The sequence below is a fragment of the Pan troglodytes genome, chromosome 23, assembly GCF_028858775.2.
Source record: "Pan troglodytes isolate AG18354 chromosome 23, NHGRI_mPanTro3-v2.0_pri, whole genome shotgun sequence".
Lineage (NCBI taxonomy): Eukaryota > Metazoa > Chordata > Mammalia > Primates > Hominidae > Pan > Pan troglodytes.
Window position 1 is genome coordinate 44,887,057 of NC_086016.1, and position 27,720 is coordinate 44,914,776.

General features: G+C 49.9%; 1 protein-coding gene across 12 annotated transcripts in view; it reads right to left on the minus strand.

Annotated features, from left to right (window-relative positions):
- The window catches only part of PACSIN2 (protein kinase C and casein kinase substrate in neurons 2), a 146,256-nt gene that overhangs the window by 24,761 nt on the left and 93,775 nt on the right, over positions 1-27,720 (minus strand). For all 12 annotated transcript variants that reach the window (XM_001171540.6, XM_054676167.2, XM_063808000.1 and 9 more), the window contains exon 2: positions 17,444-17,580. In XM_001171540.6, the coding sequence (XP_001171540.1) occupies positions 17,444-17,503 (60 nt within the window). In that variant the 5' untranslated portion in view covers positions 17,504-17,580. The remainder of the gene's footprint in view (positions 1-17,443; positions 17,581-27,720) is intronic.

Genomic DNA, 27,720 nt, shown 5'->3' on the forward strand with positions numbered 1-27,720 from the left:
CAAAGGGTTCCAGGTAGGACTGTCTTGATGGCAAAGCTTTGTCAGGGCTAAGCTGAGTTTTGACTGCCTTTTTTCGTATACGAAAAGAAAAACTAGTTCATCAAAGTTATAAGTAATAAAAGAGTAACTGAGGAAATGTTAATGGCTAATTTGGGGTGAAAACGAAAATGTTCGATATGTTTCATTCTTTTAGCTGCTGGCTTGAAAGGCTACAGTCGCTGATAACTTGAGCACCCAGAGGAAATATGACAGAAAAACGATCTCTTTTCAGCCTTTTTCTCCCAATGCCTTCAAAAATCTTAGTCAACCCCTTGTCAGTTTTACCTTTTCTAAAATCTCTTTGCCTGGCCCTGCACAGAGATGGGCAAGGGGAGGGAAGGGGGCTGCAGCACCTGGAGGAAGGGCTGTCTCTGAGGCTGAGCTACATGGGCTGAGATGACTCCACTCCTATGAGAACCAGAATCCTGGTGAAAAGCAAAGACCCCTGGAAGGTGGTTAGCCTGGGCAGCCTTCTCCAGAGGCAGATGAGACTTCCCGCTCTACTCATTCCCTCCAAAGACCTCCCCCAGCAAGGCTGGCAGCTCGGCAGCTCGTCAAAACATGAGCTGAACCTGAGCATCCACTCCAAACTAGAGCAGCTCCTGTGAGGAAGTCGAAAGTGAGCATTTTCACAGCTCACTGGAAGTGACATTATGTGGTTGCTTCCCTTAAAATGAGGCCTTACTGTCATTTTGAAATTTACAGCAGGATGAAAAAAATACCCAACAAGCAACTCAGTATCGCTGAGCTGGTGGTAGGAGGAGCTGAGGTAACACGGCCCTAACTTAGCCTTGACAGTCGACATGAAGCCACAACCCAGAGCTGGTTTTCATCTGCCTATTACCAACAGTATTCAAATTGGTAATCACCATCAAATCATGTATTTTGGCTCTCTTGAAACCTGCTTATCTCTGTGATTTTCAGAACCACTGGTTAAAGGTTTAGGGAAAAGAAAAGGATATTTCTTAACAAGTCACATGTTGGTACCACCTATCGGCACACACAGGAGCTGCAAATACACATTTACAGGACAATTCTTGAAATGTGGAAATCCGCGATGAATACAGGAAGAGTGTTTCCATAAGTACACATTTCAGGTTTCCAAATAAGCTCCCAGTTGGTCCTAGAGGCTGCAGAGGAGCCTGTGCTGGTCCTGTGACCACTGCTGGGGACAAGAGGCAAGTTGGCTGAGCACAGAGCCAACGGGAGAAGGGCAGTATGTCAAACAGTTGGGACCGAGGCACCCCAGCAACATCGGCCCTGCTGTCCCTTTAATGAAACGGTTGTGCGGTGGCCGGTGACAGGCCATCACTGGAAGTCTCTATCGCCATAAACCACCAGGGACAGAGCAATGTGGCCTTCCCACTTCCCTGGGCAAAGCACTGCAGTCGTCCCAGGAGCAGAGCTACTGCTGGCTGCTTCTCTTGGTCGAGATGGAATCTACACACAGGCAAAACTGCCCACTACAGGGTACACTTAGATCTGAGTGTGGACAAACATATACCACTGTCTACCGCCTCCACAGCAAGGAACAGGACACTTCCATCTCTCATGAAGTGCCTTTGTGCCCCCTTGCAGCCCATCCCCTCCCCATACAGCCCCCAGCAACCACAGACATGATTTCTGCCCCTTTTCCAGGATGGCAAGGATATATGGAATATACAGTATGCAGCCTGGCTTTTGAGACTGGCTTCTGTCACCCACCATAATGTTTCTGAGACTGATCCATGTTGCTATCTACGTCAGAAGGTCACTCTTTCTTACTGCTAAGTAGTATTTGATTGTGTAGTTATGCCACTATCAGAAGTTCACTCTTTCTTACTGCTAAGTAGTATTCGACTGTGTAGGTATACCACTATCAGAAGTTCACTCTTTCTTACTGCTAAGTAGTATTCGATTGGGTAGTTATACCACTCTTTTGTTTATCCATATTCTTCCTGCTGAAGGTTGCTTGGGTCATTTTCAGTTTGGGGGAATTATGAATAAAGAAGCTATAATGTTCATCTATTGGTCTTTTGTGGGGACATAAGCTTTCATGACTCTTCGGTGAATACCTAGGAATGGAAATGTTAACTGTACGTTTAACAAAACTGCCGAACTGCTACCCAAAGTGACTGGACAGCTGTGCATTGCCATCAGCAACGTATGAGACTTCCCTGTCCTGCATGCTCCCAGCACTTAGTATTGCCAGGGTGTTCTGTTTTGTTATTTTAAGCCATTCTACTTAGTGTAGCAATATTGCATTGTGATTTTAATTTGCATCTTTCTAAAGTCTAATAATACTGAAAATCTTTTCTTATGACTATTTGCCATCTGTATGCCTTCTTGAGTAAAGTTTGTTCCTTTTTTTTCTTTTTGAGATAGGGTCTCGCTTTGTTGCCCAGGCTAGAGTGCAGTGCCACAATCATGGCTCACTGTGGCCTTAACCTCCCAGGCTCAAGTGATCCTCCCACCTCAGCCTCCAGAGTAGCTGGAACTACAGGTACGCACCACCACACCTGGCTAATTTTTGTATTTTTTGCAGAGACAGGGTTTTGCCATGTTGCCTAGGCTGGTCTTGAATTCCTGGGCTCAAGCGATCCTCCCACCTTGGCCTCCCAAAGTGTTGGGATTACATGTATAAGCCACAGCGCCTGGCCTGTTCCCTTTTTAATATATTTTTTAAAAAATCAAACGTATAATAATGACTAGTTTTTACAATGCAAGAAAATTAATTTTCAAATATTTGACAAATAGATCATACATTAAAATCAGCACAGATACAGTTAACTATTTCTGCTCTATCAGTTTTGTAATTAAAAACCTCTCTTCTACTTCAAAACATGAGGTTGTTTTGGGATAGCCAAATGGCAGAAAACTTTAGGTAGAAACTGAATATAAGCATGCTTTCTTCCAAACATATTAATTGCTTCATTCACAAAATCCTCATTTTTGAACCAGGTATGAAGCTATGTTCCTAACTTCCTCTAAATTCAGGCTCACTCCACTCAGAAACTAAGCTACCAAAGACAAATGCTCAGCATACATGTGCCTGGACATCCCTTCACTCCCCTGAGGGACTGCCTGGCAGACGGAGGGCCAAGCATGTACCTACTGAGGGACTCAGCGCTTGGGCACAGGGCACTGGAACTGGGGCACTAGGAGGAGGGGGTGAGAGGTATCCTGAAGGCAATATCCAAAGGGCATCTTCAAGGACAGGTAGGAGGCTGGCCAGATTAAAGGTGAGGCCAGGAAAATAATTCCAGGCACAGGGAACAGCACTGGCAAAAGGAAGGTGTGTCCACATGGCGACCCTGGGGCCCTGAGAGAAGTCAGCTGGGAATGGAACACAGAACACAGGGAGCAAATGGCAATGAGGGAGGGCAGATGCTGAGAAACTGGGAAGGCTAGGCCTGCATCCTGAAGGGTGTCAGGCTTGGGGACTGGTGGGGCTCAGAAGGCTGGCGGGGGTGGGGACATCCTGGAAGGAAGAATTGAGAGCAGCCTCCAGAGAATGGGGCTGCTCAGTGGAACCCAGGGCATGCGAGCCAAAAAAGGGAGCTGCCCATCCTCCAGGTGGAGGATGCAGGGACAAAGGTCGTGGGAATCCCTGGCTCCCAGACAGGTTTCTCTGCATACAGCACCCCTGCCTTCTCCAGGCTGTGCCCACCTTGGGAAAGAGAACCTCCTTCCTTTTTTTTTTTTGAGACAGTTTCGCTCTTGTTGTCCAGGCTGGAGTGCAATGGTGCGATCTCGGCTCACCACAACCTCTGCCTCCTTGGTTCAAGCAATTCTCTTGCCTCAGCCTCCCGAGTAGCTGGGATTACAGACATGCACCACCACGCCCAGCTAATTTTGTATTTTTAGTAGAGACGGGTTTTCTGCATGTTGGTCAGGCTGGTCTCGAACTCCCGAACTCAGGTGATCTGCCCACCTCAGCCTCCCAAAGTGCTGGGATTACAGGCGTGAGCCACTGTGCCCGGCTGAGAACCTCCTTTCTAGGGTCCTCTGGAGGCCGCTCTCCTGCCTCCCAGGGATGGACCTTGGGGGCCACATCCCTCACAATCAAGCTCTGCCTCCAGGGAATCCACTCCCTTCCCCATGCCCTTCCCCGAGCCCAGGACTCGCCCTGCCGCCTGCCCTCCTCCAGGCCGCACTTACTCCCTCTCAGTGAGCCAGGCTTCTAATCGTTCCTCTGAGAACCCAATGTCAGCCAAGCCTCAGTTTTAAAGTCAGCTAGGATGAAGTGGCAGCTGGAATCTCAACCATCCCTGTGCAGAAACATCCGTGCAATCAGGAGCAGAGAAAGGGGCTCTACCTGAAACCCAGCAGCTTATTGTCACAGGCGTGCTGGGGGGACTATCCAAAGAGGCCACGTCAGCTCCTCCTCCATCCTGCATGCATGTGTTGTAAACAGTCCAGAGGTGCCTTTCACAAGGACGCTGGAGAAGGTCTGCTGTGCAGACACAGGACCATGCCAAGCTCTGTGGTGCTCCCAACCCCTAATACCTTCAGACTCTGGGCCCTAAGAGGGTGTGGACCTGTGTCTTCCTAATCCACCACTCTTTCTCCATTGCTTTCCACAGGGTCTACCGCACAGCAGGCACTCCATAAAAATGTGAGGTAAAACCATAACATGACCAGAAGAAAATGAACGCGAATACCTTTGTGACTTACGGTATGGCTCCTTAAACAAAATTTTTCTTTTTCTTTTTTTTTGAGACGGAGTCTAGCTCTGTTGCCCAAGCTGAAGTGCAGTGGTGCCATCTCGGCTCACTGCAACCTCTGCCTCCCGGGTTTAAGCGATTTTCCTGCCTCGGCCTCCCGAGTAGCTGGGATGACAGCAGGCAGAGCACACAGAGACGCCTCTGTATGTGGGTGCCCAGAGGGATGTGCCTGAGAACAGCAAGGCAGCTCTACGCCTGTGGACTGGCAACCACCAGAGAGTGGGAAAGGCCAAGTGTGGGCAGAGGTGGGTGTACAGCACCCTTTACTAGATATACTGGTGGAAACAGACTGGGCAGGCCTCTGTGCACAACTAGGCAGTCATTAAATCATAAAGCATGCAAGTGCCCTACGATGACCCAGCAGCTTCATTCTGGGCTTAGATTCCCATAGAAGTGTTCCCTTTGGTCCCAGGACAGGTAGGGGGCCTCTCCCTGGGGAATGCACAGGTAAGCACGGGGCCCAGCAGTGCAGCGGGAGGAAGGATGTGTGCGACTACGCCGACACACTGACCCAGAACAGAAACAGAATGATGTGGGGCATGATGCCATTTACATCAATTAAGAATGCGTGCACATGAAGTAGGGGTGTGAAGTTTATGAGAGCAGATGCTAACAAAAGCTGTAACATTAGAAATGGGGAGGGGGCCTAGGTATCAACTGCAGGTGGAGAAATAGAGACAGGAACGGTTACTGATGAGCGAGTCCCCCTCCTACCTGCCCCCATCTCAGCTCTCTGTGAAGTCTTGGCTCCTTTTCCCCACGCAGGCTTCCCTGATGCAGCCCGTCCTTGCTGGAGCACCAGCGTGGAGCACCGACCCAGTCTACACCACCTGCACCCACAGACAGGGGAGACTCATCTGAGGACTCCTGCCATCTGGTCCAGCTGGGGGCCATGATGGCCCTTGTGAACACTGTCCCCATGCCCCTCGGGTCACAGCTCGTCTCAAAATTGCCTCGAGCACATTAGCCTCACTTCCCTAGCTAGACTGTAAGCCTCCCGGCAACAGGTGCCACACACTGAGTGATTTTCACTAGCGACGGCGTCATAATAGAGCATCCCATACTTGGCCAGGCAGGGTACTGACAGTTTTACATGCCACCCCACTTAATCTTGTGAGAATGCTAGCCAGGGGATACTATTAATGTCTATTTTTAAAAATTAAATTAAATTTTACTATTTTATTTGCGAGAAGGGTCTCACTGTATTGCCCAGGCTGGAGTGCAGTGGCACAATCACAGAGGCGCAACCTTCCCGTCCGAAGCGATCCTCCTGCCTCAGCCTCCGAGTAGCTGGGACCACAGGTATGTACCACTACACCTGGCTAATTTTTTATATTTTTTGTAGAGACAGGTTCTTACTATGTTGCCAGGGCTGATTTCAAACTCCTAGGCTCAAGCAATCCTCCCAACTTGGCCTCCCAAAGTGCTGGGATTACAGGCATGAGCCACCGCACCCGACCTAGTGTCCCTATTTTAGAGAAAAGGAAACTGAAGTTTGAAGAGATGCAGTCACTCATGGTCATGCAACAGAAAGAGAGGCCACCTGCCCAAACATCCCTCAGGCCGGGATCAGAGCTGGTGTAAACTGAGACTTACCAAGTCAACATGAGATGATGCGTGTGATTCCAGCCAGCCCTGTGGGTGCCAGCAAGTCACAAACAGAATTCCAGACTCCATGCAGCACACAGGCCCTGCTCCTGTCCCCACCATATGCCAGCGAAGTTCCCAGGAACCCCAAGCCTGTAAACTTCTAGGACCGGTTGCCAAGGATGACCCTGATTTTAACCTCAGGATGATCTTCCCCTTTAATCTGTGGCCCTGAAGGCCCAAGCACCACAACCGCTCCCTCTGCACCCTGGAGAGGAAGGGTCAAGGGTGAGCCAGCTATCCCAAGCTGACCTACAGAAGAGCTCCTGGCGTACCCCTCGCCAGGCAAGCCCATGGAACCAGAGTCAAATGTTTTATCCAAAGCTGATCAAATATGCCAAGAAGCTCTAGCATCTCCTCTGTCAGCCTGGCAGACAAGGATGAGGCAACTCTTTAGGGATTCCTTAATTCCAAGTCTGCAGTTGGCAACGAGACGGGCAAAATGCTTTCGATATCTTGTTCAAATCCATCTGATTTCCCAGCCCTAACAAGACCTCCTTCCCTTCACCTGCTCTCATGAGGGGAGCAGCACAGATCTGGCCCTGCCCCAAAATGTGTAACTTTGTACAAGTCCCTCTCCATATATTTCTGCCCTTTCAGTTGTCAGGTAGAGTCAGAGCTATTCCTGTGAGGACCAAATGGCCCAGGATAGGAGGGGTTTACACTGCAGGGTAGGTTTCTTCCCAGCCAGCTGTGCTCTCCGCCTGCCACGGCGATTGCCTGACAAGGCCTAACTTCTTGCTAAGCCATTTCTTCACCCTGTCTGGGGGTCAGGGTGGGGGGTGAGGTGAGCCTTCAGGATTCCAGGGTTTCTGGTTGAAGACGATGTTGGTGCTTCCTGGCATACCTGACCAGCTTTGGGTCAGACATTTGACTCTGGTTCCATGGGCTTTGCCTGCAGGGGCACCACCAGGGCGTCTTCCTTCCGTGGTTCAGCTCGGACCAGCTGGCTCGCCCCTGGCCCTTCCTCTCCAGGGTGCAGAGGGAGCAGTTTCCAGTCTGCTGATGCCACCAGCTGGCTGGCTCCCCACTGAAGCATTCATCACTCCATTTCTGAGCGTCTGGCAACACTCTCTTGCCACTGAGAGGTATGTAAGGAACATCCACTGTGTGTGAAGGGCCACGAGGCCCTAGGGATATAGTGGTGAACAAACTGCCATGCGACTGTCCCTCATGGAACTTATGGCCAGAAAAATAATGCAATGAGACAGTGACACATTGTGAGAAGGAACACTCTGGGTGGTCAGGGCTGCCTGGAGGAAGTGATGTTTGAGGCGGTAGCTGAAGACAGCTCTGAGGCAAGGCCGCTTTCTCACAGCTGAGGAAAATGCCATGAGGCCCACGGAGAGTGAGCTGGGGGCTCTGCTGCCCCGGGACGCTTCCCCCACAGATCACCCCTCCCCCTGGTGGACATGTGCCGTCACATGCCAAAATGCATCAAAATAGTGGGTTCTGAGGGCAACTACTATGCCTCTATATGTCTCCATCATCCATGCCAGGCAGAGAGAGGACACCCTATCTTCTCAGAGCCCAAACAGTGCTGGGAGCTGGGATTTCCATTCCCCCTGGAAAGGAAGGGACTGAGAAGTCGCTGAGATCTCAGAGGCATGGTCAACCAAACAACTCATGATCCTTTATCTATCAGTTCTTTTTTTTTTGAGATGGAGTCTCGCTCTGTCGTCCAGGCTGGACAGTGGTGCATCTCAGCAGTGGCATGATCTCGGCTCACCGCAACCTCTGCCTCCTGGGTTCAAGCGATTCTCCTGCCTCAGCCTCCCAAGTAGCTGGGATTACAGACATGCACCACCACGCCTGGCTAATTTTTGTATTTTTAGTAGAGACAGGGCTTCGCCATGTTGGCCAGGCTGGTCTTGAACTCCTGACCTCAAGTGATCCACCCACCTCAGCCTCCCAAAGTGTTGGGAATACAGGTGTGAGCCACCGCGCCTGGCCTATTTATCAGTTCTCAATCCTGCGAGTTACACGAGCTCTCTCCATGGTAGCTAAAAGGAATCAACTCTTAGCACGTCATCAGCCAGTAACTTCATGGCCGGCAGAAGAGCAACTCCCGGCGCTTCTGCCGCATTCCTGAGAGAGTCACATAAGCACAGCCAGCTGCAGGGCCTCACCGGGCCTTCACTGCAGCTACAAAGCTTTCAGGGAAATCCAGGGCCTGAGTTAGTTTATCCCTAAGCCAACCCGCGTCCCAGGCAGCTAGAGGGGGCTCCAGGACTGAGTCCCTTCTCCTCAGGACTGTGCCCTGCAGAGTCACTACCTCTCACCCACCTTCGCTGGGGAGGGTGTGCGTGTGCCTGGCAGATGTTGTATCCTGTACACACCTGCCAGATGTCCCCATGGTGACAGCTTCAGGCAACTTTCTTCCAACCTATCCTAACCCCTATGCTGAATCTTCCTTTCCAAACGGGGATGACTGTTGATATTAGGGTTGTGAAATCTGTGATGTGTGTTGAAAACACCAAAGAGTAACAGGGGTCCTTGAAAAACCATCTAGTCCGTGCCTTGCTTTCAGGTGCCAAACTGCAATTTCCACATCCTCATTTCTATGGGATTCCACTCGTCCTGGTCCCCAAACTTCCCACCAGCTCATCCACCACTGGGCTCCCAACTTGTCTCAGCCCTGGAATGTAGGCCCTGGAAGTTCCACACTTCGGTGCTACCTTGAACCACAAGCTCAGACTAATACCTAACCTCACTGGGGCTCCCCATCTGCAAATGAGGTGACGCTATTTACCTTGCAGGGCCCAAGAGGGTTAGAGATTCAGAATCGCCTTGAGTCTGATCTACAATCCAGACTCGATTCTGACCCAGCACTAGTCCTGTCCTTTCCTCGGGGCCTCAATTCTGTCTCAACTTGGGGTTTTCAGTTCTTGCTCCCAACACTGACTGGCCGTATCCTCTGTTCCTGAAACCTGTATCCTCAAGTACGAAGGTGAAGAAAATGGAGCTCACTACCCTGAAAGCACCCCTTGCTGTTTGATCATTTAAAAGCATGAATCCCAGATTTCAACAATCATAAAGACACACTGAGTACGAATCTTTAACTGAAATGTTCAAAATGACAAAATAAAAAATAGATGACACAGAAACCCAGAAATTGCAATTTTCAGATCCTAAGTCCAAAGGCAGAACACATAAGATAGACAACATAGAGAGAAAGGATGTGTTTACGCAAAGCTGTGTTGAACTAACTCTTCCTCAAGGCCGTCGGCCAGGCTCCCCATGCTCTGCTCCCTTGGTGCGTGTTACACAGATGTCGAGAAGGCCCCGCGACACCCTACATGGCGTTCACATGCACAGCATATGCCGCCCTGTGTGCCATCTCCCATCCTGGAGCCCTGGGTCTCTGGGAAGACATGCACTGCTCACTTGCCTTCAGCCGAGCACCCAGCAAGTGGCAGGAATTTGGTATGTGGCTGCCGTTTTTGCTCTCCCTCACTCCTCAGGGAGGCGCCCCCACTGATGTAGGCATCACCTTGCTGGAAGAGCTGCCATGGCGAGATCACCTGCCCGGTCCCTAAGCTCGCTGAAGACCTGAGGCTTTTGGCAGAATTCCCGAGGCACCCCCTGACTGACAGGGAGTGTGAGAGACATCCAAAACTGGCTCGACCCCTAAGGTCCAAAGCCGATGATCTAGTGGGGAAACGCCAGCTGGGAAAAGCTGGAGGATCAATTCTTCCAGGAAGCCTCCCCGCCTCCTTCCGTTCCCTCCTCTTCCCAGTTTGGTGCTTCCACAGCCCCCTATACTGCACTCCAGTCTACCTCCACCCTGGCCCTAGCCCCCTGCACCCGAATCCTGGTTTACTTTATGACTCCTGTTACCCTACCAGTCCCCACTACTGGAATGTGGGCTCCTCTCCCCATCTCTGTGCCTGGGAACCCCAGCTCCGCCCCCCTGCACTGTGCCCAGCTCAAACAATCGTTTATCCACAAATGTCTCCATGGAGCTAAGCCCACCACAGTCTAATGAGCACTACGGACCCCACCGGCTCTAAAATGAAAGGAGATTTGTTACTGAATAGAAAGGAAAAATGTGTCTCTTAAACAGTTTTAAAAAGTTATTCTGACATCACTGAGATCAAATAAGAAAATAAAATTTTATCTTCATCTACAGAAATGCACAAAAAAAATTTAAAAATTTTTATCTTCAGAAGACAAGCTTCTTGACAGCACAAAACCCCGAAGTGCTAAATTCCCTCAACGCAAAAACCAAAGAACTCTTTCTCTGCATTCAGAATGATGGCATTCACACGGGGGGAAGACAGGTCTGTCTGCACAACAGAAGGAAAGGTGACCTCATTCATCCACCTTTTCCTGTCTCCGCGTGTGCGATGCTCCCGCGTGTGGCTGCAGAAACGGTAAGTGTAGAGAGGACGCTCAGAGACCACTCGGGCTCGGGAGTCATTTAGACTTGGCCTTGCCATGCAGGTGTCCTGTGACCTCAGACAAAATAAACTCTGGGTGTCAACAGGCTCATTGGTGCCGCTGGCCCAGTGCCCAACTACCAGCAAGTGCTGTCCCTGGCCTGGGCAGCCCATCACAGAACAGCAGCAGGCCATCACTGCTGGCTGAGCCTGACCTGCGACGGTGCACCCCAAATCCTGCTTTCTCTTCCTCCACTAAAAGTGGAATTTGATTTTTCCCAGTATCGGGAATGGCTGAGCACGCAGGCCGAAGACAATGTTGTAGATGTCATACACCAAAGGGCATGAAAGAGCTGAAAACAAAAATGACAGATTCGACGGCCTGCAGCAGCCAGCCAAAATAAACTGCCCGGCTGGCTCCCTGCAGTGCTCCTGGTGGGTGGATGGGTAAAAGGGATTGGTGCTGGCCAGGGCTGGTCCCTGCCCTGTTTGCCCTAAAAGCAGGAAGCCGCCTGTGGGAACCAGGCCAATTCTGCAGCTGCTGGAACCCAGCAGGAGAGGCTCCTGTGAGACCTTCAGTCATATCTACCTGACCACCCACCGCCACCCACTCCTTCAAGTATGTAAGTCCCTCCCATGTGCTGTGCATGGCACCAGGCCCTGGCAACACCAGCCAAGCAGCACCTGCCAAGCTAGAGGACAGTGGCCATGGACAGAGATGGCAGCAGTGCTGAAAACTGTCCAAGGGAAATGGCAGTCACTTGTGGAACTGTCTTGTGCTGCTGCTGGCCTGTGAGCTCCAAGAGGACAAGGGACTGTCCCTGTCACACTCACCTCTGTGTCCCAGCCCCAAGCTCAGGCCAGGCATGAGCCTGACTGACTGACCAAGGGGGACAAAGGACAGCTTGGTTAAAACCCATCACATCATGAGAAAAACCTCCATTACTGGGTAGAGATTGGGCAGCAAAGGCTGCTTTCTGCTCTAATCTCAACGTCAAAGTCTGTCCAATGTTGACGTCTGTTTTCATAAGCGTCCAAGCATTGCTTAGGTTGTGTATTCTAAACTGTGAAAAACACCCATTTAAAAACACATAATTCTGAAGAGTCACGAGATTCAGGGTCAGCCAAACATGGCCAAGACAAAGGCAGCCCACACGTCGAGGGCCCTGATCTGCCCCATAGGACGACAAAGTCTATCTGAACCACAATGGAAATGTCCACTATAGCTCAGGGGGAGGGTCACCCACCAAAGAAGGGCAGGATCTTAGGAAAACTATTTTCTCACTGGCTTAGAAGAAATTCACATGAATATAACTCATTCCTGAAAAAGGTAGGTATACAGTGCTCTGAAGAGCAGGCTGCAGCAGCCTGTTCAGAAATCCCAGAACAGCCAAATACCATCAGAAACACAACTCTCCCCAAAATAAGCATAAGAACCTTAAACGAAGATTACGCAATATACACCATGTCTACATTTTGTGTGTAACATCGGGGTAGGAAAAAGAGTTTTTGCCAAAAGAGGAAAAAAGTACCACACACAATTTTAGCCTCTTTGTGGGTGTTCTCTGTAATTCTTACAACCATCCTGGAAGCAGGAAATGAGCAATGCCATGTTACAGCCTAGGAAATGCTGGAGAGCACAGAGGAAGACTGCCCAAGCCTGCCCGGAGCAGTCAGGGAAGGCTCTTCCTTTCCCAGAGCAGCTCCCCAGGAAGGAGAAGGAAGTCTGGATGGAGGAAAGGATCCTCCGAGCCACACCAGGCAGGGTCACAGATCTTTGTGGATGGGAGCCTGGGGTGGCTCAGCTTGGCTGGAGCCCAGGGCAGAGCTTCTCAGGAAGAGCCAGGGAGTCCAGCTGGCTGTCAACACGTGCTCGTGTCTTGGCCATGCTAAAGAGTATGCTTCTATTTTGAAGGTGATGCAGAAAACTGAAGCTTCCCAGCAGGGCAGGGAGCCATCCAATCTGCTTTTCTAGATGGGCTATCTGGCAGTGGGGTGGAGACTGAGGAGTTGATGCCTTAATCCTTGCTCATGGTTCAGCAGATACTAGTTCAGTGAAAAGAAAGAATTAATGGTAATTTTTAGAAACTTTAGTGAAACTAATGTGGGCCACTAACCTTCTAGGAGCCATATGTGAGCACGGTGGGGTGATAATTAAGCTGATGCGCACCCTGTCCCGAGGAGCCCATGGATGTGGGCACACTGCTCCTGCAAGGCTGACACAGGCAGGCCATCACACGGAAAAGTCCGTTGGGGTCGGCGTGCGTGGAGGCGGCTGGGCAGCAGACAGAGCCGGTCACTGCTGCTGAGCATGAGGTGGTATTGACATTCGCTCGCTTCATGCTTGCGCTCAGGGCACTGCTCTGCCGCCTCCTAACTGCTCTCCATACAACGCTGGCTCTAGGAGGCCCAAGGCTGGGCTCTCATATGGGGTGCCCAGGACTTAGCCCAGGGCCTGGGTCATGGCAGCTTCTAAATATGTGTCCTATAGAATTGGTATGGAAGGATGGGGAAAGTATCACTCCACATGGATGATGAATATGAAGGCGTTCTCACGTGATGAGCTGTCCTGCAGTGCTAGAGTCTGAGAGAAACCAGCCCGACTCAGAGCAAGTTGCAACAACCTACAGGGAGCACCTTCCTGGCAGGGAACGGTAAATGTTGAGAGTCACGTGCCAACTCTTCAGGACTAACATTCCCAGAATATTTGACACAAGATACTTATGTTCTCTTCATCTCCCCAAATACTCTTCTCAGGGGCTCTTTGTACCCACAAGATAGTGCACAGAGGTCAGACTCAGCCTGTGTTCATCCAGAAGATCTGAGCTCTAAATGCACAGACAGCTGACAGCTGTGCAGAAATCCCGCCTCCGGGGAGCTTTTGTTGAGGCAGACTCAGGCTCCAGTTCCTAAAATAAGTGGCGTCTGCCCTCCTAGCCTGGCCCCCAAGGAGCCCTCAGAGATGCAGGCAGCGGCTCTCAGCCCGGCTAGGGACAGACCTGCCATCCTGTTCCCAGAGCCTACTGAAGGTAGGGGAGGCCAGGAAGCACTGGTGACACGTGAAAAGCCCCAAGGCTCACAGCCCAGGCCCTTTGTACACCAGCTCCCAGAACCAAAGAGAAGGCCTGGAAGCAGTGCCCAGAAGTGGAGAGGCAGGAGGAGGGCCCCTGGGCTCCTGCAACAAGTCAGGAAAACTTGCCAGAAGTAGCCAAGCTGCCCCATGCCCTGCTGTGAAGCCTGTGGGCGGGCCAGACCAGGCTCTGACTTGCTGAGGGAGCGACCCACCTGGGGAAATGCCTCCACTTGGCCCCCGCCACTGTAATCCCACACGACTTCCCATTTTGCTCCAAAACTGGCCCTTAGCTCCAAAAAGGTCAAGGTCCTCAGCACTCTGTAAGACCACACTCATTCAGGCTCCAGACTTGGTTCCAACCTGGAATGCCATCCCTTCTACTTGTTCCCAATTCTTGGCCCAACCCTACTCAGCCACAGGCCTCCTCTGCTGACTCTGCTCAGCAGACCATGTTACTGAGAGGCAGAGCTGGGGGTGGTCCCTCCTGCTCTCATACTCCATAAGCATCTTCTTTGTGGGAACTGGATCCCCTCTCCCCTCTTCCTCTTTTTATTTTTCCCCTATATCTACAGGGTTGGGGGAATGCAGGAGGTACTCCTTCCGAATATGCATTAAATAGCTCTATTCAGTATCATGTCCCTGTGGGTAACCTCTCCTCCCACAGGTCAGTATGGGTTCCTTCATTCGTCCAGCAAGCATCCAAGTGCAGCAACGTCCACTACCCCATGCTGCCTTTCCTCCCTTCCCCCTGGGCAAACCCAGCAAATCCTACGGCACCTGGCATGATGACCTGCCTAGTGTCTACCTTATTCCTCCAAATGTCACAGCCAAAGGCTCCTGGAGGACAGGGCCACACAGAAGATGCCTCTGGAATGACATATTCCAGTTAGTATCTTTTGGTGGGAAGGAGTAAAATTAAACACAAAAAACTTTTCCACCTCAAGACCACAAGGCTTTCTTTGGAAAAGTGTCCTTCCATGCGAAAGAGGAACTTGCTACCTGCCTGGGAAGATGTGCAGTTGGCAGTGTGCACCTGAGTCTCTCAGATCCCAGCAGGCCATCACTGAGCAGTCACTCCGCCACTCAACGACCATCCGTCATGGAGAAGGCGGACGACCACAGCACTGCGGAGTTGATACCAGCTGGAGAGTAATTTCAGGGACAGCATCACAAGCTGAGCAGAGCCCGCCTGAGCATTTTCAGGCAAAAGGAGATGTTCTTGTCTACTGACATTATTGCAGTTGAGAATTTAACAGGGAGCATAAGAGCTTAATTACTGGACTTGTTAAAGCTAGTTGATTTAATATATGCTGACAATATACACTGGCAACGTTCACCTGAATGTTTTTTAACAAGCAGCTGAAGAATTCTGTAATAGCACTATATTTAGCTACATAATTTTCCCAGCAGTTTCTGCCACCAAGTGGGTAATGAAGACAATGTCGCCAAAGGCACCGCAGGAACAGACATTGACTGAGCACACCGACTCCCTCAGCTCCCGTGTCAGAGGGAAGGGCCCCCACCAGCCTTGCCCTGATGCCCTAAAACACTTAACGTTTATTCATTCTTTTAACCCTCACAATACTAGGATATAGGTACCGTTATTACCCCCATCTTATAGATTGGGAAATGAAGGCAAAGAAAAATCAGTAACTTGCCCAAAGCCATACACAGGAGTAAGTGATCAGGTCAGCAGTCAAACCCAGACCTCCTGGCTCCAAAGCAATGTCTTCACCTGTCCCCATTGCCTCTCCTGGCCTATCCCTCACAAGGAAGGGCCTTTTGAGTGTGCTTGTCCTGTCTGCACCACCACCAAGCTCAAGGCAGGGAATGATTGGTGCCAGCCAGCAATGTCACTACAGTTACAAAAAAGAGGCTCCCCATAACTGGAAAGGTTTCTATCTATAGTTTTGGTTCAGTGTTGAGAACAAGGGCCTGCACTTCTAAAGGCTGGAGAGCTCACAGGAAGGCTCTTACAGCTGCTGCCAGCTCCATAAGCGCTCCTGCACTAATAAGGCCACAGCCTCTCTGGGGGGGCCAGCCAGTGGGACCTGATTACTGTGAACCTGTACCTGCAAGCGGGGGCAAAGGCAGTCCTGAATTCTAGCACTGTTCCAGGGGCACCTCCAAACCACGTCGTGTAACTGCTGGTCCTGCTTCATCTAGTTTCACGGCCAACCTCCTGCCATGCTGTGAGATGTGGCTGGTGACCTGTTTGGCTGTCACTGCTCCTGTCACTCTTGCTGTCTTAAGTGAAATATTTCCCAGGCAGATGTGCCTCTCCGGCTGCTGAAATTTGAGCTGGGTGCCCCCCTCACCCCTCCAGAAGGATGCCACCAGCCAAGGGGTGGCAGCAGAGAGGACCTGCATGCTCTGTGCCTTTCCACATTTACTTCTGCTGTGGCAGAAGCCAGCTCCTGGAGGGCAGGAACTCAGTCTGTCACATCCCTTGCCTAGCACACTACAGGTACTCAGTTAACACATAATTTTTTTTTTTTGAGACGGAGTCTTGCTCTGTCGCCCAGGCTGGAGTGCAGTGGCGCTGTCTTGGCTCACTGCAAGCTCCGCCTCCCGGGTTCATGCCATTCTCCTGCCTCAGCCTCCCAAATAGCTGGGGTTACAGGTGCCCACCACCATGCCCAGCTAATTTTTTGTATTTTTAGTAGAGATGGGGTTTCACCATGTTGGCCAGGCTGGTCTTGAACTCCTGACCTCATGATCCACCCGCCTCGGCCTCCCAAAGTGCTGGGGTTACAGACATGAGCCACTGCGCCCGGCCATGCAAAGCCTCTTTCCATGAAGGCCAAGAAAGCTCCAGGGGTTTTGCCACAGGGACAAAATTAGACCAAAAATTGACTTCCTATAGTCTCAGCTACTCAGTAGGCTGAGGTGGGAGGATGGCTTGAGCCCAGGAGATCAAGGCTTCAGTGAGCCATGATGGTGCCATTGCACTCCAGCCTGCGCTCTCGAGACCTCAACTGTTAAAAAAAAAAAAAAAAGATGGACTTTCCATTAACTAGCAGGAAGGAAAAGTAAGTGGGACTCAGGAACAACACCCTCCGCCTCCACAAAAAAACAAAAATAATCCAATCAGGAAGAGGGCCACTCATGGGTACAGACTGGCGGCAGATGCTCCAGCAAGTTTGAAGGCATTTGGCCCTCTGGCCACTTGCCTGTGCTGTCCAGCATGATGTCAAATCACAGCCCTCCTTGTTTCTACATAAAACTCAACAGTAAAGTGCCTCGTAGGATAAGCTGAGCAATTAGTGTCTGTCTCTCCCACTCACACCATGGCAAACATAAAAAGGAAGGTGATCCCCAAGACCTTTCATAAACACCCCTAACCTCTTTAAGTATCAGCCTTTCCTAGCAAGGTAGGTAAGTTCACTGCCTTCGATGATGGCTAAGGCATACCTGAACTGCCTAAAAACAAGTGTCCAAACCTTTTCTGCTGCTATCTAGGTCTGACTACAAATGCATGGCTGGTTTGGGGGTATGTTCACCTCATTTCCCAACCTCCACCAAAAAAACCAAAGGGCCTGCCAGACACTATTGGCCTGGCCACTTCATTCACTGGAAGAAAGCAGGTGCATTACCTCCCAGAAGCTGTCGCTGGACACTTCTACTCCAACGGAATCATCATATGTGACAGACATTTCTTCAAAGGCTGAGGAAGCAGCAAAGTATACTTAGTCAGGGGTCAACTTCGAACGCTCAAAATCTGTAGACAAACCTATAAATGAAAAACATATAACATAGTGGTTTTTAAATTCCCAAGGTAAAGAAACAAGTCATCTCTATTTCACAACTTCCCGTTTCTAATCACTGCCTTCAGTACAGGGCGGTCTATAATATTTCCTTTAGGTGGCAGAAAGCCAGTAGACTCTAATCAACTCTGGGCACATATGTGTATGTCTGTGTGTGTGCATGGTGGGTGATGGGGGCGAGGGATGCATGTGCGTAAAAGGCAGAGTCCTTGGATCTCTGGGCTTGCCCATCCCGACCTACTCTACCTAACTGGTAGGGCTAGGACCCAGGATAAAACGTGAGTGGAGGTAATCCCACCTTTGACACCCTACTCCCCTCTCCAGAGTGTCTACCACATTCCACTTGTGTGAGCACTGTCCCCACTCAACTCCACCTTTACTGACTCCGCCACTGAAGCCACAAATTCAGACCAGTTTGTTCTGACACTGTCTGTGTGTGGCTCAGCTGGAAAGCTAAATGGATCACTGCTGAATAACAGACTCAGCAATCTACAATCCAGGCAAGGGTAAAGGCGGCAATTATTTCCCCTGTTGGAGGGAAGAAACTGAAGGACTCCCATAAGCACAAACCACACCTTGCTAGTGTGATGACCTGTCCGCAGCCGAGATGAAACTGTCTGACTTTTTGGTAAAAAGGTGACCCCACCTTTCTTAACCTTACCCTGTGTTCAGATCACACAGCCAGAGATCCAAGACCTTCCTCACTGCCACAGTCAACAGTCTAAAGCCTTAGCTTAGCAACAGGAAGGGGTGAGACAGAATGGTCAACTTGTTTTGAGCACCAACAAGGCACAAGACTTTGTTCTAGGTCCTGTTTCATATGTTATCACATGAATCTTCAAGATTCTCTGTGACACAGCCTGGAATTGGAGCAAGAAACACAGACTCCAGAGTCAGACTACCTAGGCTTAAATCCCAGACCCATTACTTATGAGGTGGGCAACAGTGGGCAAGTTACCTACCCTCTCTGTGCCTCGCTTGCCTTATCTGGAAAAAAGAGACAATAGGCCGGGCACAGTGGCTCATGCCTGTAATCCCAGCACTTTGGGAGGCCAAGGCAGGCGGATCACCTGAGGTCAGGAGTTCAAGACCAGCCTGACCAAGACGGAGAAACCCCGTCTCTACTAAAAATACAAAATTAGCCAAGCGTGGTGGCATGTGCCTATAATCCCAGCTACTCAGGAGGCTGAGGCAGGAGAATCGCTTGAACCTGGGAGGTGGAGGTTGCGGTGAGCCAAGATCGTGCCATTGCACTCCAGCCTGGGCAACAAGAGCGAAACTCTGTCTCCAAAAAAAAAAAAAAAAAAAAGAGAGACACTAATGGAACCTACAACACAGAATTGCTGCAAGTCAAATATATACAAGAGCTTAGAACAATACTTGGCCCTTAGTAAGTGCTACGAACTTACTAAGTACTGTTATACACCCTTAGTAAGTGCTACGAACATAGTAAATAATGAATTATTGTTGCCACTATTATTATTGCATAGTAAATGATTACTATCATTACTTCTGTCTCTATTTTAAAGTCAAGACAATTGATGTTCAGTAATTTGCCCACGGTTATCCAAGTAATGGCTGGTGGAGACTAGTATTTGACACCAGCTCTGCCTGCTTGCTAAGGTAATATTCTCTCCATTACACCAAGATGTTTTCCAAAAACAATCTCAAAGTTAAGTAAATCAGGCTTCCTACAACCTAAAATTGGATTGCTAATTAAAAGGGCTTAATCTGGTGGATTGCAGAGCTCCTAAAGGTAAACACACTGCTGTGCAGCAACAGAGACAAAGTCCACAACAGATAACGGTACTTCAAAGCCAAGTCCTCCAAAGACATTGCCGCTGTGAGGAGACAGTTGCAGGACTAAGATGCATGCACGCTCCTAACCAGGCTCTCATGGAGAGAACTCCAGTGAGGGGTTCTCCCACACTGGTTAGGGCTCTGCTCCATAATCATAGGGGCAGCGTGTCATCTGAACCACTAGGATTCACAGAGGCTGGACAGGCCACCTGGCCTGGGCCCTGATGCCACCTCTCACAGTAATTTTTTTTTTTTTTTTTAGGTGGAATCTGGCTCTGTTGCCCGGGCTGGAGTGCAGTAGTGCAATCTCAGCTCACTAAAACCTCTGCTTCCCAGGTTCAAGCAACTCTAGTGCCTCAGCCTCCCCAGTAGCTGGGATTACAGGCATGTGCCACCACGCTCGGCTAATTTTTGTATTTTTTTAGTAGAGATGGGGTTTCCACCATGTTGGCTAGGCTGGTCTCAAACTCCTGACCTCAAGTGATCCACCCACCTTGCCCTCCCAAAGTGCTGGGATTACAGGTGTGAGCCTTTTTTCTATGGAATCCTATGCTGCTAGCCAGGGCCCTCCTGGAGTCGCCTCACCCCATGTTTCAGCAGGAGAAAGTTTTCTACCCAGAGCAGCTGGTCTCTGCTCTAGGCTTCTCAGGGAATATCAGGGCTTTGGGCTCAGGTGAGTCTCAAAGTGGCCCAATCAAGCCACCAGCTGGGCTGCCTGGCCAGCCATGGGAGCAGCTGCAGGGAAGAGCAGGCCCCTGCTCCGGACTGAGAGGCAGCTTGACACCTGAGCCACTTGGGCAGAGGAATTCAGATTCTGTCTGGATGCAGCTGTGGTCTTGACACAGTTCTGCACAAGATTGACTGATTGACTGACTGGTGGTTGACTGATTGACAAAGCGTCTTGTCTGTCATCCAAGCTGGAGTGCAGTGGCATGATCACACAGCTCACTGCAGCCTCGAACTCATGGGCTCAAGCAATCCTCTCGCCTCAGCCTCCTGAGTAGCTGGGACTATAGGCACGTGCTGCCAGGCCCAGCTAATTAAAAAAAAAATTTATGTGTGGAAACTGGGGTCTCACTGTTGCCCAGACTGGTCTCAAACTCCTGGGCTCAAGCGTTCCTCCTGCCTTGGCCTCCCAAATTGCTGAGATTACATGGATGAGCCACCACACCGGGCCTAAGATTTAAGAGCCCACTAAGTGCCAGGAGCCAAGGAGAGGCTCAGCACAGTGGGCAGCCTTTAGGAGTAAGAGCCTGAATCACTGAGGAGAGAGGTAATATAACCAAGATTCTGGGTCTGCCAAGGGCATCAGACAGGACATATGCTCTTAGCTGACCAAAAGGAACAAGGAGCAACCAGCAAGGGGAAGGGACATTCTCCGGTTACATGGTGGCAGAGCTGGGAAAGGCCCATACTTATTCACTTTCCTTCTGTCTGGGACCAGGATCTCATCATAGCACTGCACTCAGCAACAGTGACATCCTGTAGAATGCCTTCAGGTGCAATGAGGGACAAGCGTACCCCACGGGCATCCCCTGTGGCCACAGCTCAATCTGTAATAACATCAGCTCAACTATCCCCATGTGCATTACTTAAGAGTTCATCTTAATGCTCAGCCAGCTCCTCCCTGCCACAAATCTGTCACCTTCCAACTTAGACATTCTCCAAGATTATATACATCTTTATTAAGTAAAACAGAATTAGGAAGACAAATCTTTTTATAAAATGCACAAGGCATTTCAGACCCAACAGAAATTACTTTAGGAAGCTCTGCACCACCACTTCAGTTCTTGAGCTGGAATAATTCACAATCAACTACACTTTCATCTGAACCCTCTAAGCACATCTTATACAAGGTCTCACTGAACTGTGCAGTCAGAATCTAGCAAAGATATCCGAAGCCCTAAGGCGACACTGAGGCAAGATATAGAAAACCCAAAAAGACAGAGACTGTGAGGGGAAGAAATGAAAGTCTCCTGCCCGAAGAGTCAGTGAGGTAATGCAGACGAGGTGCCTATGGGGAAGGCCTGGGACGGTGGAAGGCGGGAAATCCGAGCTCTACCACTGGCCAGCTGGGTGACCGCAGAAAGCCATGTCATTTCTCTGAACCCCAGTTCCTGAGCTGTGCTTTACCAGGTTTCAGTGAAGGTTAAATGAGATGAAGGTCTCAGTACCCCCAGGTCACAGGCCGTGGCACGGCCTACCTCAATGGGAGCATTGTTCTTGGCCGGCACCCTGGGCTTCAAAGTGTCCTTGCTACTTCCTTCAGCTCCACAGTCACAAGGAATGCAGGTAAAGGGGAGGACCTGGGGGACAAGAATCTGCACCACAAAGAAAACCCAACTGATTGTACAACCATGGCCAATCTGGGAACTCATTTCTGATGTTCACAGAGCAACAATCTGGGGTGGGGGTGGGGATGGGGGGTGGGGAAGGGGGGCCTTGAGGGCAGGCACCGAGCTGAGTTCTCAATGACAACTCCCAAGTCCCCTCTCTCCTGCCCCTGCTCCGGGACATGAGCAGCAGGGGCCCTGTCCAACCGCCTCACCCCTCCCACGGCACGCCGCACCAGCCTCAGCGTATGGGACTCTCCTGGCTCCCCGCTCTCACCCTGATAAGCCTCCCTTTCCTCCCCCAACTGCTTGCACACCCTGCAGTCCACTCTATGGCTCCTCCCATCCCTCCCAGCACTGATCTCTGGAACTCCCATGACTTCAAACGGCATCCATGTGCAGGGACACACCAGCAGCTCTCAAGAGGCAGCCTCTCAACCCAATAAGGCGATTTCCTCGCAGGCATGGAGAAGGCCCAGCAGTGACGAAGTCACCTGGCATACATCTGACACCCTAAAAGTGATAGCCATTGTTCTTAGAATCACCACAACAAGCCACCCAAAGGTACTCGGAAATGTTGGTGACTGGGGCTGGGTTTGATTTTTGTTTTCCTGTCATTGTTGCTACTGGGATAAGCACTTTTGGTGACGCTGCCACCTGCCACTGTGACCTTGCCACCAGCCCTCCCTTCTTCAACAGCAAAGAAGCCAGTCATACCCACCCCCATGGCGACTCCTCATGTGCCAGACACTGCGCCCCATGCACTACATGCGTGCACTCCATTTAGTCCTAACAACTCTATGGGGTAGCGGTTTCGCCATGGGCATTGTCAAAGCAAGGAACCTGGGGCATACAAAGGGTTAGGAGCTTGCCCAAGCAGCGGAGTTGAGACCTTAATAAAGGCAGGCTGACAGCAGTCATGCTCTTAACCACTGATCTTAACCACCTCAGTGCTGAGTTCAAATCTTCTAGAACATATAACATGAAAAACTAAATATCGGTCAGACACGGTGGCTCACACCTATAATCCCAGCACTTTGAGAGGACAAGGCAGAAGGAATGCCTAAGCCCAGGAGCTCAAGACCAGCCTGGGCAACATAGTGAGATCCCATCTCTACAAAAAGTAGAAATTTAAAAAAATTAGCCAAGCATGGTGGCACGCACCTGTGGTCCCAGCTACTCAGGAGGCTGAGGCGAGAGGATTGCTTGAGCCCAGTAGGTCAAGGCTGCAGTGAGCTATTATTGTGCCACTGCACTCCTGCCTGGGCAACAGAGCAAGACTCTATCTCAAAAAAACCAACCAAACCAAAAAAAGTGAACACGCACTGCTCTGCAGTGTGCCGTGATGAACTACTGCTATAGTCCTATTTCCAGGCACAGTCTGTCGATCTCGGCCTTTCAGAAGATGTTAGTAAGCCATGGTGGTTTAATCTGCATTTCCCTCACTGATTGGTACTCTTTTCTTTTTCTTTTTAGAGATGGGATCTCACTATGTTGCCCAGGCTGGCCTTTAACTCCTGGGCTCAAGGGATCCTCCTGCCTCAGCCTCCCAAGTAGCTAGGACTACAGGGTGTGTGCCACTGCCTGGCTATGCTCTATCTTTTTATGCCTTAATGGTGCCACTTGTTGCACGGGAACACTCAGTCCCAGGGCAACTGTATTTAAATATAATGTTTACTGCACCAATATTATCCCCACTTGCCTGGCAGAATCGTGGTGAGGGTCAACTGAGAAGGATGTGAAAATGCTTTGTAAAGTAAAAATGTCCTTTGCAGGTAACAGTTGCTACGGTGGGCATGACCCCATCCTGAGTAGGAACCAGCTGCACACCAGGGCCACTGCAGACAGGCCACACCCTAGAATAGCCATGCTCAACCTCATAGGGAGTCCAAGGAGCTAGAAGAGCTGCCTCATGGCACCATGCAGTGTTCAAAAGCTATTTGATGACTGAATTACATCCCCCAAAGACAGCTATATTGCCTGGAGTCTGCCATGTTTGCATCAAACCAAGCAAGACTGCTCCACCTGGGAGCCCAAGCTACAAATTTTCTAGAAGTGGGATAAACCACCATCCAAGCAGCTACCAGCTACTCAGTACCTCTCAGCACCAACAGATGGGTGAGGTGAACTTCAGATATATTATTTTTGTATCTCAAAAATCCTATAAAAGATGTATTATTGTTTCCATTTGATGAAAAGGCAACCAAGATACAGATAATTCAAATCACTGGTCACAGACCCACAGCTCTTAAGTGCTAGGCTGGGACTCAACCCAGACCATCAGACTCCACGCTGCCCAACTCCAACAAGACACCACATGCCCAGCTACCAGGCATTTCCAGAATCCGGCAATCCCTGGCAGCGAAAAGAAGAAAGGGCAGGAGGATTCTCCAGAGTCCCACTACCTGCCAGGGAGGCTGGAGCCTCAGGGCTTCCACATTGACCCTGATCTCTACCACATCCCCAAAGGCGCTGGGCCTGTCAGGAAGTACTACTATAATTTTTTTTTTGACACACACATGTCCTTAACCATAAAAATGAATCTGCTTGCAGCACCCTCTCAGCTGACGAAACACATAAGCTGAGGAGACTGAGAGGCTTCTGAGAGCGATTGTTTCTTCAAAAGGAGGTCAGGTAGGGCATGTTTCCTGGCTCTGCTTCATTCATTCTTCCAGGTTGAGCCGACTACAACGACCTTTACCATACTTGTGCACACGTATGGGACAAGCTGCTCTTTAATGCCAAACAGTGCTGGAGCCTTTGGAAATCAATTTATTAATGCAAAAAATATGTAAAATGTGTATTTAATAATTAATTGGGGGCTTCTCATCTGGAAGGTAAAGTTCCTGGGAAGACAGTGTGATATTGAGTCGAAAATGAGTCTCAGCTCCACCTCTGTAATTCAGCTATTTGTCCCCTATGAGAGCCACTGTCCTTGTCTGTAAGGCAGTACAACATGGGCTCTCATTACCTCCCAGGGTATTAAGAGGCTCGGGGCGACAGCTGTGAAAGAATTTTGAGAAAGTGCAAAGTGACAGACAAATGAGTCATCCCCGGTCTTTCCAAGGACAGGGACTCATCTGGCACTTCTTTTGCACATTTCAGACTGTCTGGCACCCAGTGGTTGACTGATTATTTCTTCCTAAAGAAACTGAACTCAGGCTGGGCGTGGTGGCTCACGCCTGTAATTCCAGCACTTCGGGAGGCTGAGGCAGGCAGATCATGAGGTCAGGAGTTTAAGACCAGCCTGGCCAACATGGTGAAACTGTGTCTCTACTAAAAATACAAAAATTAGCTGGGTGTGGTAGCATGCGCCTGTAATCTCAGCTACTCAGGAGGCTGAGGCAGGAGAATCACTTGAACCCGGGAAGTGGAGGTTGTAGTGAGCCGAGATTGCACGACTGTACTCCAGCCTGGGCCACAGAGCAAGAATCTGTCTCAAAAAAAAAAAGAAAGAAAGAAAGAAAGAAAGAAAGAAAGAAAGAAAGAAAGAAAGAAAGAAAAAGAAACTGAGCTCAGCCAGGCACGGTGGTTCACGCCTGGAAATCTCAACACTTTGAAAGGCCAAAGCAGGTGGATCACTTGAGGCCACCCTGGGCAACACAGTGAGACCACCATCTCTAAAAAAAAAAAAAGAAAAATTAGCCAGGGGTGGTGGTACACACCTGTAGTCCCAGCTACTCAAGAAGCTGAGGTGGGAGGATCACTTGAGCCCAGGAGCTGGAGGCTGCAGTGAGCTACGATCATACTGCTGCACTCCAGGCTGGGTGACAGAGTGAGACCTGGTCTCTAAAAGAACTTTAAAAATTAAAAATAAGAAAAAATCTAAAAAAGAAAAAAAGAAACTGAGCTCCAATACTGGAATTCAATGCTGAATGAGTTCTGTGAACTCTGAACAAGGGCTACACATGAGGGAGACTGTTCCTGCACACACTCCAGACCTGAACTCACTCTCATGGGCTACCCTGGGTGCCATGCAAGATGAATCAGAAGCATGCCATCCGAATTCCAACAAGTGATTTTGAAATAAACTTTTAGGATGGGGTGGTGTGTGCTGAGTTATTCTGGATTCTTTCCCATCACAATGGCAAAAACATGTAAGAAAATATGTTTCCCATGTAGTTCCTCTGAATTTATTTCTTTTCCAAAATAATGACATTACAGCATGGCTATTTTAGTGTCACTTTTTGGAAAGAAACAAATTCAAGGGAGGCAAACATACCTCCTTCTCCTTCCTCCCAAAGGCCTGCTGAATTAAGAGGTGGAAGCTGTAACAACGCAGAAACAAGGCCGCACCGCCCATGGTGAAAGACGTGCTGGAAGAGAGCAGCCAGGTGTGCACCGGGAGAAGAAAACCACCTAAAAACGCCAGTGCTGGAGACAGGCCTTGGCAGGGTAGGAACGCCAAGCTCAGGGTTGAGAAATGCAAAGTTGTGAGTGGCAGGGGTGAGGGTCAATTATCATGAATTATCACACTTTTTTTTTTTTTTTTTTGAGACAGGGTCTCGGTCTGCCGCCCAGGCTGAAGTGCAGTGGTGTGATCACAGCTCACTGCAGCCTCAACCTCCTCAGCTCAAGTGATCCTCCCACCTCGGCCTCCCCAGTAGCTAGAACCACAGGCATGCGCCCAGCTAATTTTTGTATTTTCCAGTAGAGACGGGGTTTCGTCGTATTGCCCAAGCTGGTCTTGAACTCTTGGGCTCAACTGATCCACTGTGCCTGGTCCAGGGTCATTTTTAAAAATGTATTTGGGCCAGGTGCGGTGGCTCACGCCTGTAATCCCAGCACTTTGGGAGGCCGAGAAGGGCAGATCATGAGGTCAGGAGATAGAGACCATCTTGGCTAACACGGTGAAACCCTGTCTCTACTAAAAATACAAAAACTTAGCCAGGCATGGTGGCACACGCCTGTAGTTCTAGCTGCTCGGGAGGCTGAGCCAGGAGAATCATTTGAACCCAGGAGGTGGAGGTTGCAGTGAGCCGAGATTGTGTCACTGTCGCCCACCCTGGGCGACAGTGTGAGACTCCATCTCAAAAAAAGAAAAAGAAAAAAAAAAAAAGCTGCATTTGGAGCCAAGCCATCAAGTACAGATGACTTTCAGGGAAACCCACCTGGGGCATTGCCCAGACTCTTACAGAGATGTGGCCACTCTCCCATTTAGGGGAAGGGCCAAGAGGGAACCAGCTCAGCTTCCTATGCCATCAGCCCTATCCTTTCATAAAGTTCAAACTGACATCAGGGGAAAACAAATACTTGAGGGAACAAGAGAGAAATTCTAATGAAATCTGATGAAAATTCTTGGAGAGACTCAAGGGTTATGTACCCATAAAACACAAACAGGCTGCTATGAAAAGGGAGCAATCAGGAACCAGAAAATAGCTTTTCTAACTTTTGGAAACTTCATTTAGAAGCTTTTTTTTTTTTTTTAAGACAGAATCTTGCTTTGTCATTGCCCAGGCTGGAGTGCAGTGGCGCGATCTCAGCTCACTGCAACCTCCGTCTCCCGGGTTCAGGCGATTCTCCTGCCTCAGCCTCCCGAGTAGCTGGGATTACAGGCGCTCACCACCATGCCAGGCTAATTTTTGTATTTTTAGTAGAGACGGGGTTTCGCCATGTTGGCCAGGCTGGTCTCGAACTCCTGAACTCAGGTGATCCACCTGCCTCAGCCTCCCAAAGTGCTGGGATTACAGGTGTGAGCCACCCAACCCTTTTGTTCTAAGGGGCACTTCTCAGGAATCTGGGAATCCGGGAATGACTGAGGTATTGAAAACAGTTCCAGATCTCAGATTCCAGTGACTTCTGCCAACAATGTATGTAAGTACAGTGAGTCAGAGCCATTCCTTAGATGGTGTGCAGAGTCTCAGAGGTTAACAGAGGTTGCTAAGGTGACCGTGGCACAGGCTGGAAGCTGGCATAACCTCCTTCCTCCCCTTTGGGCTTGATAACAGATATCAGGTAAACAAATGATGTATT